General features: G+C 38.5%; 1 protein-coding gene across 4 annotated transcripts in view; it reads left to right on the forward strand.

Annotated features, from left to right (window-relative positions):
- AKAP6 (A-kinase anchoring protein 6) overlaps positions 1-14,987 on the forward strand; it is a 298,890-nt gene that overhangs the window by 211,283 nt on the left and 72,620 nt on the right. For all 4 annotated transcript variants that reach the window (XM_052782579.1, XM_052782583.1, XM_052782582.1 and 1 more), the window contains one exon: positions 141-261. In XM_052782579.1, coding sequence (XP_052638539.1) covers positions 141-261 — 121 coding nt within the window. The remainder of the gene's footprint in view (positions 1-140; positions 262-14,987) is intronic.

Genomic DNA, 14,987 nt, shown 5'->3' on the forward strand with positions numbered 1-14,987 from the left:
TCCACTCTGTATAAATACAGAATGTCTCTTTAGAAATATAACTAGGAACATCATGAGTTTTCAAGAATATATTATTCTAATACAAGATTTTAACAACTACACAGTATTTATGCATAATACATTTTGTTCCTTATCTACAGCCTTTTGGACTTTGATTCAGAATACCAGGAGCTCTGGGATTGGCTGATTGACATGGAATCCATCGTGATGGACAGCCATGACCTGATGATGTCAGAGGAGCAGCAGCAGCATCTTTACAAGGTTAGCGCTAGCGTTACTGCCTTTACCTAGCTATAGAAGATCTGATTAGCTTGACAAGTCTTTCTCTCACAGGATATCGCTGCGTTCATTGTATGTATCATGGTGTCTATTAGAATTCCCTTCCCTGTCCCCAACCTCATTTCCATCCCCTGTGCGCTGACAGGCTGCACCGACATCATAATTGCAAGAAAGTTCCCTTTATCACATTCTATTTGGTGTAATTCTATAGAAGGACAAAGATTTGTCTTCAAGATGAATAGAAATAAATGAAACTGCATTAATAAATAGACTGAAACAAAATGAAGGAAAAAAATGAAATGGTAGCATTTAACAAAATGTGTTTTGATTGGAGCTTTCAGCTGGATTTTTATCCACCTTTCAGACCTCATCTGGGAAGAAAGAAATTTGCCTTGATTTTGGTTCGCTGCTGCCAGGATACAGGACTCTTCCAATTTAATTTTTATTAGTTATACATAAAGCAGACATTGTCATGTTAAGTCATCACCCTTGCTTGTGATTTCAGCAAAGTGATTTTGAACTTGCATATTGATTATAGGGTCTTCCTCTAACATATACATATATATATACACACATGCATATGGTTTCTCTTATTTGTTATAGCAGCCTTAGCCCAGAAGCTTTATCACTTATTTAGATAGACAATACTTTTAAGAAGTTCCCCAAAACGTGTGATTTGATCCTAAAATTGATTCAGGCTTCACTGTGTGTCTGAGAAGCTGTAGTCTGCGGGTCTGAGGGGTGGTGGGGGAAAGAAAGGAGGGGCTTTTGACAGAAATATCAGGCTGCAGTAAATCTTCCTCATTTAGGCAATTTTTATTGGAGTAATTCTGACAGTTGTCATCCTTGAATTGCTTTGAGCATATGGCATATTTCAAAGAGCAGATTGTGAATCATAAAAAATAAAATTAATAACTAACCACAGAATCAGCAACAGTATAATGACAAGAAACAACTACCCTCTAGCTTTTTTTATTTCTTACCAAATAAATGGTACATTCAAGGTCAAATAGAAGTTGTTTTCTTTCTTCTGTGATTGCATGATTTGATAATTTCTGAAATATAATTTATTTCTTCTTGCTTTGGCATCCTAATTTCTTGATGGTCTTCTTGCATTTTATTCTTTCTAATTTTAGTCCTTTTATTTAAAATACCCAGTGAGAAAGGGTTGTCACATGAGTTAAAATATGTTTATAAATGGAAATATGGTTCAGATCCAAACTATTTTAGGCTGCAAGTGAGTTTAATTCAGTGGCCTCCATTTCTTGCTTTGACAGTAATTTCTTATTTTTGCTAATGTCTTTCTCCTAACTTTCTAAATACTTAATCAGACTTAATCACACATTAACACTCCTGGCCTTGGCTAGGCTCAGAAATAAACAATGTCACAAATGGGTAAAAAGTTTCTTGTGAATCTAAAATAAGGTGTTTTGGTAGTGCCTGTCCATGTAAGACCAGCTTGTACCATGCCTAATATAACCACTAGTTTTAGTCATAGACTAAAAAAATCAATAAACATAAATTTTAAGGAAACAATCCATCCATCAATATGAAAAGGAGCAAAGCTTAAGCAGCCAGCCCAATTATTTTAGGTGCTATTTAGGATACTTCCCTTTCTGATATCGAAATGTAACCATTAAGAATAATTATAGATGGTAAGGCTGGGATAATAATGCATGGTGAGAAGAATAAAAGAGGGCAGCAATTTAAGAATTAGTTTGCATTACAGTATGGCGGCAAAATGAGGAATACTGTAGATTCAAAATGGGAAGTAATAGTTTCTTAATATTATGAAATTCTGTATTATGATAGGCATGACACTTCTGAAAGCAGAAAGTTTGTGCCAGAGAGAGTAGCTGAGTCGGTAGTCTGTGCAACACAGACAAGCCAGCACTGCTCCCAAAGCACAGGCAGCTTATTTGTTCTGCAGTTTCCGCAGGGAGGTCATCTGCTAATTAATAGACCCCCCCATCTCAAAAGTACCTGTCTGGTCACTGCAAAACCACTTGAAGAAGGGTAGAAACAGACTGCCTGCCCTCCCACAGTGAATATTGTCTGCATATACCTTTCTAGTGAAAGCAGCAAGCAAATTGTTAAGGATTGAAGGAAAGACTTAGCTAGAAATGTGGAGTTGGGTTAAGAGATAACTAAGCGCGTGTCCATATAAAGCAGAAGGAGTATTTGCAGGTGATGTAAAAAGCTTGAGTGCATAGAATTAAGATGTTAGCCTTTCAAAAAAACCGAAAAAAACCCCAAACCCCAACCCCAAAACCGCCTCCCGAAGAAGTGTTGAAAGCCCCATAATTTCAGACATTTAAAAGTAGACAAAAGAAAACGTTAGCAAATGTAATTGAGGGAACAATTCTGCACTAGCAAAGGAGAGATCAGATAAATCACTCGGTCTTTATCATCCTTAATTGCAGAGATTTGTGTAACAATGAATCATGCCCTCAAAACCAGTATTAATAGTTTTATAAAACTAGCCTAGTAAACCTCTCATCTAATCGATAGTGACACCCTTTTTATTTGGAGGCTCTTATACAGAGTCGTGGATGGTCTAGTGCTCACAGCTAAGGGGCAGGAACACTGCCTATGCTTCACAGGGAGCACAGCCATTCTGGTCTGTAGGGAGAGAAATCGTAAAGAGAAATTCAGGCAGCTATTATTAGCACAATTCCTCAATGATGTGGGGTGTTACGAAAACACAGGTCTTGCTTTAGTTACTCTTTATCAGTTACAACTTCCAATGTGAACCTGCTAATTGCACTCTCTGCATTTTGGTGGCTTCTCCTAAACCCACAGATCCTTCTTCTCAGTTATTGAGCTGACAAGTAATTGCACCTCTGAGCCGGCTCAGCAAGCCGCCTCTGCCAGGGAGCCTGCTGTGGTATCACTATTACCAACAGTAATCATTGCCCCTAAGGAGTCTATGAATGGGCAGGAGCAATGATAAAACAGGTAAATCGGAAGGGAAAAGCATACATTAAAGCAGCATAACGTAATATATAAATGCTAAAATTGCATATGGGAAAATAAAGTGTATTTTCATGGTTAGACTATTTTCCCAGTACTCTATTTTCAGATTTAATATAAATTTAAGTCAACTCTCAATTTTGTTTTGTAATATTCTGGGAGCTTCATAGTTTTTTATTAGGATCCTTATTATCTCTCTTTAACTAGGTTTTATTTTGCCCTTAATATAACAGGAGCAGCACAGCCGTATTTTTTTTAAACTCTGAATATGTATGTATGACTTTCTCTGGATTTCCTAGATTTTAGTGCAAAGATTTACAAAAAAGGAAGACTATTCTTCCTCACTATGCTCCCCCATAGCCCTAAATGATTTCAGCTTTACAGTCTTAAACTAGCTAATGATTTTGAAAATCAACTAGTGTTTGATAAAATGGCAGTTACGGAATGAATTGCTGACAGTTTATTTGTCCTCTAATGCTTTATCTATTAACTAAGAAAAAATTAAAAGGAGCATTTCCATGTTTTTGGACTCTCGCTTCTTTGTACTGCTGTAATAGCTCAGTTTAATGCCAAATGTATCATGTTTATTTCATTTTAATCTACTGCATGTGAGCCTGATCTCATAAGCTCTAAGTACACAGAACTTGCATTGACTTCAGCTGTATTCATATGCCGTTACTGGAGGATCAAACCCAAAGAATTTAAACTCTGCTAATTAGCCCTTTAGTGGGAACTTGAGTAATTCTGTACCTTGAATGTTCAAAAATGAAGCAAATCAGTATTTACTGGAACTGTGGAGATTAGAAATGAGTATACTAGGCAGAAACGTTAATGATAATTCTTTCCATTTTCCTCAGAAGATTAATTGCAAAACTTAATTGTGTTAGATTAAAACCCCATTTAAATAAGTACAGTATGATTGTTAAAATTGTTAGTATGTTCAGAATAAAATTAACTAAACTTTTTAAAATATCAAATAAAAGAAATTATATTTTTCTGTCTGATTACAAGTGATGTATGGTGTTTTTAATAGAAACTGCATAAGCCCTAAGTCTTGCACTAGTAAGTCTTCAGCAATGATGGTCATGATAGATGGAAAAAGACCCTTATGTAGTAGTGCAAAGACTTCGAAAACATTTCGTTGGCACGCCTTTTGAACAGGTTAACTGCTAAACTATTCATCAAAGGGAAGCGATGCACTGTATTAAATAGCATGGAAATGCACATCAAAAGCTAAGGCTACCTTTAAAAAAAAGTTGAGGGGAAAAAACTCTCCTGGCAGTTTTTGCTTCCCTCCTGGAAGCTATCCCTCCTCGGAAGGTGCAGTTCGTTTTCTCCTCTGGGTGTGCTGCTGCTCCATTGTGCCTCTTGCTCTGGCTCAGTGTGCTCTGGCCCTGAGTGGATCAAACAAACCGTGGTGAAAGTTTCCCTCATTTGCATCACTTCTAGACAGCCTTGTCGTACTCTTTGCTGACAGGAAATCACTGTCTTTGTCACCTTTTTTCAGTGATCTCCTTTTGGCAGAGATTGGCCATGTGACCAGGATTAATCACAACAACAGTTCTGGCTCAGAACTCAATGACATGTTTTCCTCAGCACTTCAATAATGGTGTAGAGGAGTCAGTAGGAAATGACTACATTAATTTCAGATTGAAAAGATAATTAACACTTAAGGACTAGTGCTATAACCTATGGAGCTATTATTCAAATTAAAACTAATTTATTGCAAACTTGTGGGAAAAAAAAAAAACCAACACAAAAAAAACCCCAAACCAAACTAAAAAACCCGGTCCTTTAATGCAACTGTTAAAATAATCTTACAAGAGTCCTCCAGTTTAAAAAGAAGCTCAAACTATATTTAACGCGGTAATATAAATACATAAAAACTTAGACATTTGAAACTGGAGGCTGAAGTATGTAAAGTGCTTACTTAGATGATATGAATAGGATACTGGCAAACAAAAGCAGCAGTGTGCTCCTAGAATGCTGTGCTTCAAGGAGTTTCCTTGGCAACAGAAATGCAGTTCCAAAAGTAGACAGAACTTTCCTCGGAAAACATACTATTAATAACAACCTTCCGGAACAACTTGGAACAATTTGACTACTTGGCAATAATAATGCCAAGTGTTCTGCAAATTAATCTAACACATAACAGTTATATGTTTCTCTTGCCCATAATTCTCCTGAACTGGGGGACTGAGTTCTCTGCTGTTAGAGGATACAAATGTGCAAAGCGGTTTCAAATGCTGCACAGAGAGAGGGCTCAAATAGCAGCAGCCTATAAGGATCAATTAATGTGCTTCATATCATTTTAACTTGTAAAACAGATTAGTTTAATTGGATTACTTTGTTCTATTTAAAACAAGTCCTGCGTACCTACTGAAGCCACATTGTAGTTCAGTCTTTATTTCAAGCAGATTTTCCATACAAAGAAAACTTATTAAAAGATTAACAGCCTGTAGAGTGATATATTTGGACAATATGCTTAGGGGATTGGTTATAAACTGGAAAACGTGAAGATTTTTGCTCCTGCGCTGCATATTCTGCACGGTCCGGGATGCCTTCTGCCTGTCTGGTAATCTGTCAGTGCCTGCATGGAACAGCTAAAACAGTGAGTGGGAGATGATCATCATCACTTCGGAGAAAGCTCTCAGCACACTGCAGGACTGAGCCCCTTGTAGGTAGTAACTACTAATCTGCTATGCATGCAGTATTTTTAGATATGTCATCATTTCTGTATGAGCCAGGAGAGTAAACTAATTTCAGATTTGCCTTGCCAATAGGAATCATTAGAATTCCACTAAAGGCCATAAGTTTACCAGACAGGAAAGGTAGGCTGTGCTACTACCTCGGCTTTTCCTGAATTCTTAGATCTAAAGGTTAAAAGTAATCAATATCTCATTGTGCAGCCTGATAATAAGTAATAACCATGATGTTAAAATCTAAATGATTGCAGATAGCACTTAGGTGTGTTGACCCATTTGGAAGGGCTTTTTAATTGTAATCAGAATAGTCATTATAGTTTGCTAATAAACTTTTAGGCTACCTTGCAAAAATCACCACCTTTTTGAAATATGACTTTAATGCTATTAGCAGATTATGTCCCAAATTATGTCCCAAAGTGAAAGCTTTTAGTTTATCTGAAAAAGCATATGTAACACTTAAAAAATAAAAGAGAAAGATTATTCTGCTAAATAATATCAATGGAGATATTCATTAGTAATAGTAAATTACCTCACTTACTTATGTCTACATGCATGGATTGGTACATGCCTCAATGGAAGTTATTTGCCTTTGACATTGTAGTATGTTTTTAACTGTCATGTATAGTAAAATGACTGAGCTAAGTTTTGCACAAAGTTCTGACTTCATTTACAGTTCTTCACAAAATTTAGTAATTTCCATGTGCTAGGCTGTTGGGTTTTTTTTTTCCCCAACAGATTAAGAACCTCTATGACTTTCCACAGTAGGTAGGAAAATCAGCTATTTTGTATGAGAGATCTCAGAAACGCCTGATACCCCAAGCAGCAGTAAAAATCTGACTGCTATTAGTACATCAACTAAATGAGTTCAGGACCTGACACAGCGAAGTTTCCTAGTCTCTTCTTGCAGGGGGTGATGAAATCGGTTTTTCCACACAAGTATTTTCGTTTCACTTGCACAGGAGAACAGAGTGAAAACTCCATTGTGACACATCCTATAACAACCAGCTCATTCTTCCGTGGTCCATATGTTTAGCTTTGTAATATGATTAAATTCCTTGCTACTCCTGGCAAATTTTATGTTTTAAAAAGCAGAAAAGAAAATAATTGTTGGTAAAAAGTCTTACTTAAAGCAGAGAAATGTTAAGTTTTAATGTCTTATATAATTACAACAGGAAAACACTGATTACCATGTCTACAAAATTACAAAGTAAGTCTAGAGAATGGATAAAGAAAGAATGTAAAAAATATTTTTACATTTTCTTGGTTGCTTCCATAATATATGTCAAATGTAAATGTGCATTTTTAAAGGCAGTGTTGTAATTTCTGTGGAGCAGACTCCCCATATTTCTGCAAGAAGTGGCTTCATGCATTTCACAAGAGTAAGTGGGTTTCTCCCATTTCTTCCCAGCATGACATTGAAGATGAACTTCACATTGTAGCAAAGCAGTATTTACTGAGCTTGTAGCAAAAGCCAGCACAGCTTTTGGGAGATTAAAGCAGTGTGTCTAGAATGAAAGAGGCATTCGACTTCAAAACAAAAGTAAATGTGTACCACATAGCTGTCATCACCATTCCTTACTACAGCTACAAAACGTGGACAATTTACAGTCATCACGTCAAGCATCTTAGTCAACTCCACATGCTCTGTCTTTGTGCCCTTGGTGGTATGAAATGGCAGGATAAGGTCCCAAGCAGTGTGACCTTAAAGCATTTTCAAATACTTAGCACTGAAGCAATGGTCTGGCACGCTCAGCTGTGGTGGTTTGAGTGCATATGTCCAGCAGTAAATTAACCAGAGCCATTTTCTGTTTATCAAGCATTTTTAGTTTTTAAAAAATGGAAATGGCACCTTAATTCACCCCAAAGGATGATGAAAATTACAACCTTCATTGCTTTCTATATGCTAGGACTGCCTAGTGTCCAAACAAGGTAGAAGGGGCTCAAGATTAGGCTCAGATATACTAAATTATTCACATTCTCTAATGAACAAGTAAGAATAGCTGAAGTATAGCAGCACTCTGGCCTAATCATTGGACCAAGAGTCCCTAAGAAAAGGTGTTATACTTGTGCTGTTACACATGCAGTCAAACACAAGGGACAACAATACTGGTGCTGCAATGTTCTTCAATGCCCTGAACCGAGTAAAGAGGCCATATGAGGCTACAAAACATGGGTGTGTTCTGACTTACATTGTTCTTAGCACAACCTTTCAAAATTTTATCCTTTCGTCTAAAGGAGTTTAGGTTATCTGTATTCTCTTGTTTCCTGACACAGTGGATCACATGCAGACCACATGTAAGCAGTGCAGAGTCCTAGGAGCTGCCTACTCTGAGGCTAGTATTTAATGTATTACGGCAGATTTTATGAAAGTTCATATGAATCAGCTGACTAAAAACATCTCGTGAAGTGGTTTGTGAATTTGCACTCACAATTCACTCTTAAAGTCTCATATATACAGTGATGCCAAATAACAGTGATCAGCCCTCTATAAAAATAAAGACATTCAGAGAAGCCAGGACTGGTTTCTCTTTATCACACTGCATCTCAGAACATTTACGCTAATATTTCACAGCCTTTGTTCTGGGTTGTGAAACCACGTACTACCTTTACAATCTTATACAATGACTATATAACACAAAAATGGCTCCATCAGGTCAGACAATAGTGTGTTCTATGCAGTTCTCCAGATATTTTTCCTCCATGAAGTTGTCCAGTAATCCTGAGCCCACATAACCTTACAGAAGCCATAGCATCCTGCCTCAAGGAGTCCCACAGGTTTAGCCCCACGCTGTGACAAACCACCTTCTGTGCAGTGTGTCTGTGTGTGTATCTGCTCTAAAGCTGCCTCCCACCGGTCTCACCAAATAATATATTGAAGTAAGATGAAATTAGGGGTGTTAGTAACACAATGACAACATAATTCTTGAAGTTGTATGTGGACATGTTCTTGGGTTTTTAGAAGCTTGGTAGATTAGGCTGTTTTAGAGGCATGCAGACAAAAAAATCACTAGCAAAAAATACACGGGGCAATAATATTACCCTATTCCTCAAGTTAGTTGCCAATTTTTAATTCACTTTCCTATTTTTTCACCTCATACTCCAGGAGAAAATATATTTTTTTCTAAACTCAGAGGGATTACGTGCTTTATCCATGATGATGTGCTTCATAAAAATAATACAGGAAATACTATTTTCTTTCCCAATTACTCCTCATCAGTCTACCTCATAAATAATCAATACTGTAATGTTACTTTTTAAAAAATAAACAAAAAACAAATGACCACAGAAAACCTTTTTAGCAGGTTTTCTATATGAAACGCAAATTCACTAAATCTCAATAAAATTGCAGTGGCAGTACATTCAATGCATACCTACCTAAATTATAAAAAATAAGTTGCAGTGAAATACACTAGTTTGTAATCTCCTGAATTTTTATTTGTATGTGTTTTATTTGTATTTTTATTTATATATATAATATATTATATTTATATACTGAAAATATGTAAAATATCAATATAAAATATTTGTTTGTATACATTTGTAACCAATCAAATCTGTCATTATCTTGAACCCTTCGTGTCCCACGTTGGGTGCCAAAAAGGACTGTCATGGTTTAACCCCAGCCGGCAACTAAGCACCACACAACCGCTCACTCACCTCCCTCACAGTGAGATGGGGGAGAGAATCAGAAGGGTAAAAGTGAGGAAACTCGTGGGTTGAGATAAAGACAGTTTAATAGGCAAAGCAAAAGCCACACATGCGAGCAAAGCAAAACAGGGAATTCATTCACCACTTCCCGTGGGCAGGCAGGTGTTCAGCCATCTCCGGGAAAGCAGGGGTCCATCACACGTAACGGTCACTTGGGAAGACAAATGCCATCACTCTGAACGTCCCCCCCCTTTCCTTCTTCTTCCTCCATGCTTGAGCATGGTGTCATATGGTCTGGAATATCCCTTGGGTCAGTTGGGGCCAGCTGTCCCGGCTGTGTCCCCTCCCAACTCCTTGTGCACCCCCAGCCTGCTCGCTGGTGGGGTGGGGTGAGGAGCAGAAAAGGCCTTGGCTCTGGGTAAGCACTGCTCAGCAGTAACGAAAACATCCCTGTGTTATCAGCACTGTTTCCAGCACAAATCCAAAACTTAGCCCCATACTAGCTACTGGGAAGAAAATTAACTATATCCCAGCCAAAACCAGCACAGTATACATTTTTAATACATTGTACTAAAAATAGCTACAGCATTTTGTGCTAACTTCTCTTTCAAACAAGGTAAAATAAGCGATCGCTGTAATTTCATTCATAGTTGTTGCATTGGTGGTTGCATGAGGTCCAATGGTGTCCTAGGGTAGGCTCCAGCCAACTCCTGTGGCCAGCGAGAAATGCCTGTGGTTCTTCTTAACTTCTTGTGGGTGCTGATATTTTAGCATCGCAGAAAACATGGTTGCTATAGAATCCCAGTGATCATGAACTGTAAATGTTAAAGTTGGCTCTATGGAGAGATGCTTTTGGGGGAGGACAGCAGCTGAACCCTTCACATCCCATTGTTGCAGAATGACGGGTGCTGTTACAGATGTGCAGGGCATAATCCAGCTGTGTCACTGAGTAGACCAGCAACATGCTGTGACAGGCTGCAGGGAAGGCTATGGAGAGGTTATAGTTTGAATAAGTGATACACTGGGAGAAGGTGTCATCTGTGAAGACTAATTTAGGCTACTAAGGGAGCTAAGCAGAGCAGCCTCTATCATGAGAAGGTTCCTCTAACGGGAGATTCAGAGCAGACGCTTAAGTTAAGCGCTCTGAAATAGTTTAAGAAGAAACCTTTTCTTTCTTATTTCTCTCTCCACTGATTGTATAAAGAGGTTATGAAGATCAGCCTCACTTGGCGTTACCTCTCACTGACTCTCAGTTATCATGAAAAAAGGGGTTTTTTAGTACCATTGTGTCATGTCTATGCAATATTCCAGTTTGAAACCCTGCTGTGATGCATCCAGATTTTGACAGACATTGCACTGGAGTTTGATCATCTGTGCTTTACCAATTGATTTTTCTTAGAAATGGGAGATGATAGATACAGAATTGCTGTTAGAATTTTTCAGTTGGTAACTGTCTGAAGATGAACATTCGCCTTTTTGAATGAGGTATTGAGACTGACATAGTTTTTGCTGGCCTTCATCAAGGACTATGTGTCTGCTATGCAGGTGGAAGAACAATAATTCCCAAGATTTCTTACTTTGTTATCATGTATGGAGAGATCGAATCAACACCATCAGAGGTGAGAAGCAGTTAGTCGTATGATCCCACTTTGCTGTCTCAAAAGGTTCATCTCTACCATTTTGGTTTTTCAGTAAGCATATGTAATTCATAGTCAGGGTTCATTTTTCTCCAACAAGTCAATAATCAAATGCCTTGCAGTGTGAGTATGGAAGACTTTTACCTTTTTTCCCCAGGTCCCAGGAAAAAAAAAAAAAAAGAAAAAGGAATAACTTGCTTTCTGAAAATATTTAGTTTCCTTATGGCTTCAGCTTGGGTCAAAGAAAAATTCTGCTCTTAGAACTTCTACCTGATTTAGTCTTCAGTTATGGTTTTTAAGTGTCTCTTTTTTGTTAGCTATCTAGTAGAATATGTAAGGTGTTTATGCCAGAGGCTGAAACATGCAATAGTTAAAATAAACAAATAAACAAATAAAAAGAGAGACAATAAAGCAGGTGATGAAAATCACCGCTCTTTTCCACCTTTGCCTCTGTGTGCCAAGCTAGGGACCTTTCTATCTATTCCTTTTGCTAACAGTGATGGTTAAATGCTATGGCCATTGTGCTGCATGAGCCTTATAGTCTCTTTGTGCAGTTAGTTTCCTTGCTAAGTGGAGAGTAAAATTCACAAGATGCTTACTAAAAATTAGAATGGGTATGAAGATACATATTTGATTCAGTTTTAATAAGCATACGGGATTACTTTTTTGTAAATATGGCCAAAGAGCAGTTCCTCACCAACCCATGAATACACCTGGTAGATTGGTAGCTAACTTATGGTGCCCAGAGGATTAGACACAAGGGAGCAGGTTTCATTGCAGATGAAGACTATCGCTCTGGGCTCCCTGGGCCTGCCAAAGTTCAAGACTCAATCAAGGGAGTAAATAAAGAGCCAGTTTAAGACTAGAACTATTAAATTCTTCCATCTTATTTCCCTGAATGCAGCATATGAGATCTGGGACAACAGTCACATTAGAAAGGAAGGAAATATCTGTGACTACCCAGATAAAACACACCTAAAAATCATAGGACATAAATAGCAGTAACTCTGAGCACCAGGAAAACTGGAACCCTGGACAAAAAAGGCTTTGCTTTGAGGCAATAGAAACAATGTTTTAGTCTCTAAAAAGAATTGATCAGAATTATACAAATAATTCTAAGTAAATTTAAAGCTATGTGTCGTGGTTTAACCCCAGCCAGCAACTAAACACCACGCAGCCGCTCACTCACTCCTCCCCACTCAGTGGGATGGGGGAGAAAATCGGGAAAAGAAGCAAAACCCATGGGTTGAGATAAGAACGGTTTAATAGAACAGAAAAGAAGAAACTAATAATGATAATGATAACACTAATAAAATGACAACAGCAATAATGAAAGGATTGGAATATACAAATGATGCACAGTGCAATTGCTCACCACCCGCCGACCGACACCCAGCCAGTCCCTGAGCGGTGAATCCCTGCCCCCCCCCACTTCCCCGTTCCTAAACTGGATGGGACGTCCCATGGTATGGAATACACCGTTGGCCAGTTTGGGTCAGGTGCCCTGGCTGTGTCCTGTGCCAACTTCTTGTGCCCCTCCAGCTTTCTCACTGGCTGGGCATGAGAAGCTGAAAAATCCTTGACATTAGTCTAAACACTACTGAGCAACAACTGAAAACATCAGTGTTATCAACATTCTTCACATACTGAACTCAAAACATAGCACTGTACCAGCTACTAGGAAGACAGTTAACTCTATCCCAGCTGAAACCAGGACACTATGAAAAGGTTTTCTTAACTAATACCAGAAAGAGAAAAGGGGATATGGTATGGTGCCAGAAACTAGAGCGCCCATGTGTAACTGGAGACACAAAACATTTCTTAATTGTATCTCTTCCCTAGGATCACTTGTGAAATACACAGTTCTCATTCACAGAGAAGACATTAACGTAAAGCCAATGTAATACATGCCTCCAAACAGTGGCTGGACTATCCAGAGAAGTGCCAAAACAGAAACAGCAGAACACACGCATAGATGTAAGTCAAAAGAACCCATGAAGCAGGGCAGATGCAGACTGGCTGAAAATGTATGCGTTTTAATGCAATGTATGTAGTGTAACAGACAACATGAAAAGTAGAAGGAAAAATGTTCTTGAGAAAAAGAGCTAGGCAGACAGATTCAATATTGCAGTTACCTTTAAAATTAAAATATAGTGTCTGAAACCATTGAGAATTTAAGGTTTTAATGAAGAAGGAGATATCTGTAATGTGACTTAAGCAGATCTAAAGATTCTTAGTGTTCTGGCAATGCAGAATGCTGCCAGGCATTCAACTGCTATATTTGCAACTATGCTATTAGATCAATGACTAATTTGATACCAGCTGGATTGTGGAGCCAGCTGCAGTGCAACACTGATAAGGAGCAAAATTAGACTGGAGAGATGCAACCAAGCACTGCAGATGTGCAATGAAATCATTATGAGACCAGTGGATAAATGCAGTCAGTCAACAAGGAACCCCTGAAATAAGAGATGTCATCACTTAAACTTTACTGTACACACCCGTAACCATGGGTCTCTGGTTTCAACTGGAAGGCAATATTCAAAGCAGTACCTGAAAGAAACAAGCAAGTTGCTGTGATTGCTCCCTAGCATTCTAGCTGAATATAACATATTTGAAGAAGGTGAGCACTTAGATGTTAAATTGAAGTTATCACAAAACCCCACAAATCACCCTAGAGTCCACCAAAACAGAATTCTGTTAGTCTAGTAAAACTGCTGAAAAAGGCAATGTGGCAAAGCAGAGACCATGCACTCACAGAAAGTAGTGCAGTGGATAAATGACCTACTAACAGTCAGAAAATGTTGGAGTAAACTGATTCCAAAATCCTTGAACAAAATGCTGAAAGCCTGGGACATGTTACAATTTTTTTTCAGGGCAACGGTGTTCACTGTGATGTCAAAAACACATTCTGGTATATCGATCTGAATCAACAACAGAGCCACTGTTTTGCTGCATATTTTCTCAGGTATCTGTAGGCTTTTATGCTGATCAGTCTTAGCTTCTAGAGGCATTCCAGTATAATATGGACTAGGCACCCTTTCCCTAGTGAGTAGCTGATGGCAATCTAAACATAGGAAACAGCAACTCCTAAACAGAAACCTGGAAAGGAGCATTAATCTAAATGCAGAAAACTTGAAAGAATCTGAGTCACCTGTGAGTGGCACCTGTTGATTTTTGAAGGATTTTGCTGCTGGCTGTGAGAAACCAGGAGCCCCTCAGGAAACAGGCAGAACGCTTGACAAAAGGACAGTCCAGTCTTTCACAGAGGTGAAGAAACGTTTGTACAAATTTTTTGCACACTTGGCAAAAGCCTGTGGATTTTTGCCATGGTCAATACAGAGTGACTCAAAAAAAAAGTTAAAGGACCAAGAGCAAATAAAAGGGGGGGCAGGAAGGACGGAAGCAAGATACCAGTCCTTAAATAGTAAGACTATTTGAAGGGATTAAGCTTCACGAAAATCTCCTGGTGATAAAGAGCTTCTGGAGCGGTTCCTCTATAATTTTTCCCCACACCATGGTAGAAGCAGTGAATGGGTGTAGGGGTAAGTTAGAATGAAAATAGCGTTCCTTCCAACAGAGATGCCCAGAGAGCCCTGGTTTCTGAAATCGGTGAAACTAGGAATTTCTGTCTTGCCCAGAAGCAACAACACAACTTGCTCCCTTCACATGCACAATGCACTTGTCCTGCAGGAGAGGTAATGTACCCTGAGTTACCTGATAGGCAATATTTCACCTTTAAGAT

Source organism: Harpia harpyja, chromosome 3 (assembly GCF_026419915.1).
Source record: "Harpia harpyja isolate bHarHar1 chromosome 3, bHarHar1 primary haplotype, whole genome shotgun sequence".
NCBI classification, from domain to species: domain Eukaryota; kingdom Metazoa; phylum Chordata; class Aves; order Accipitriformes; family Accipitridae; genus Harpia; species Harpia harpyja.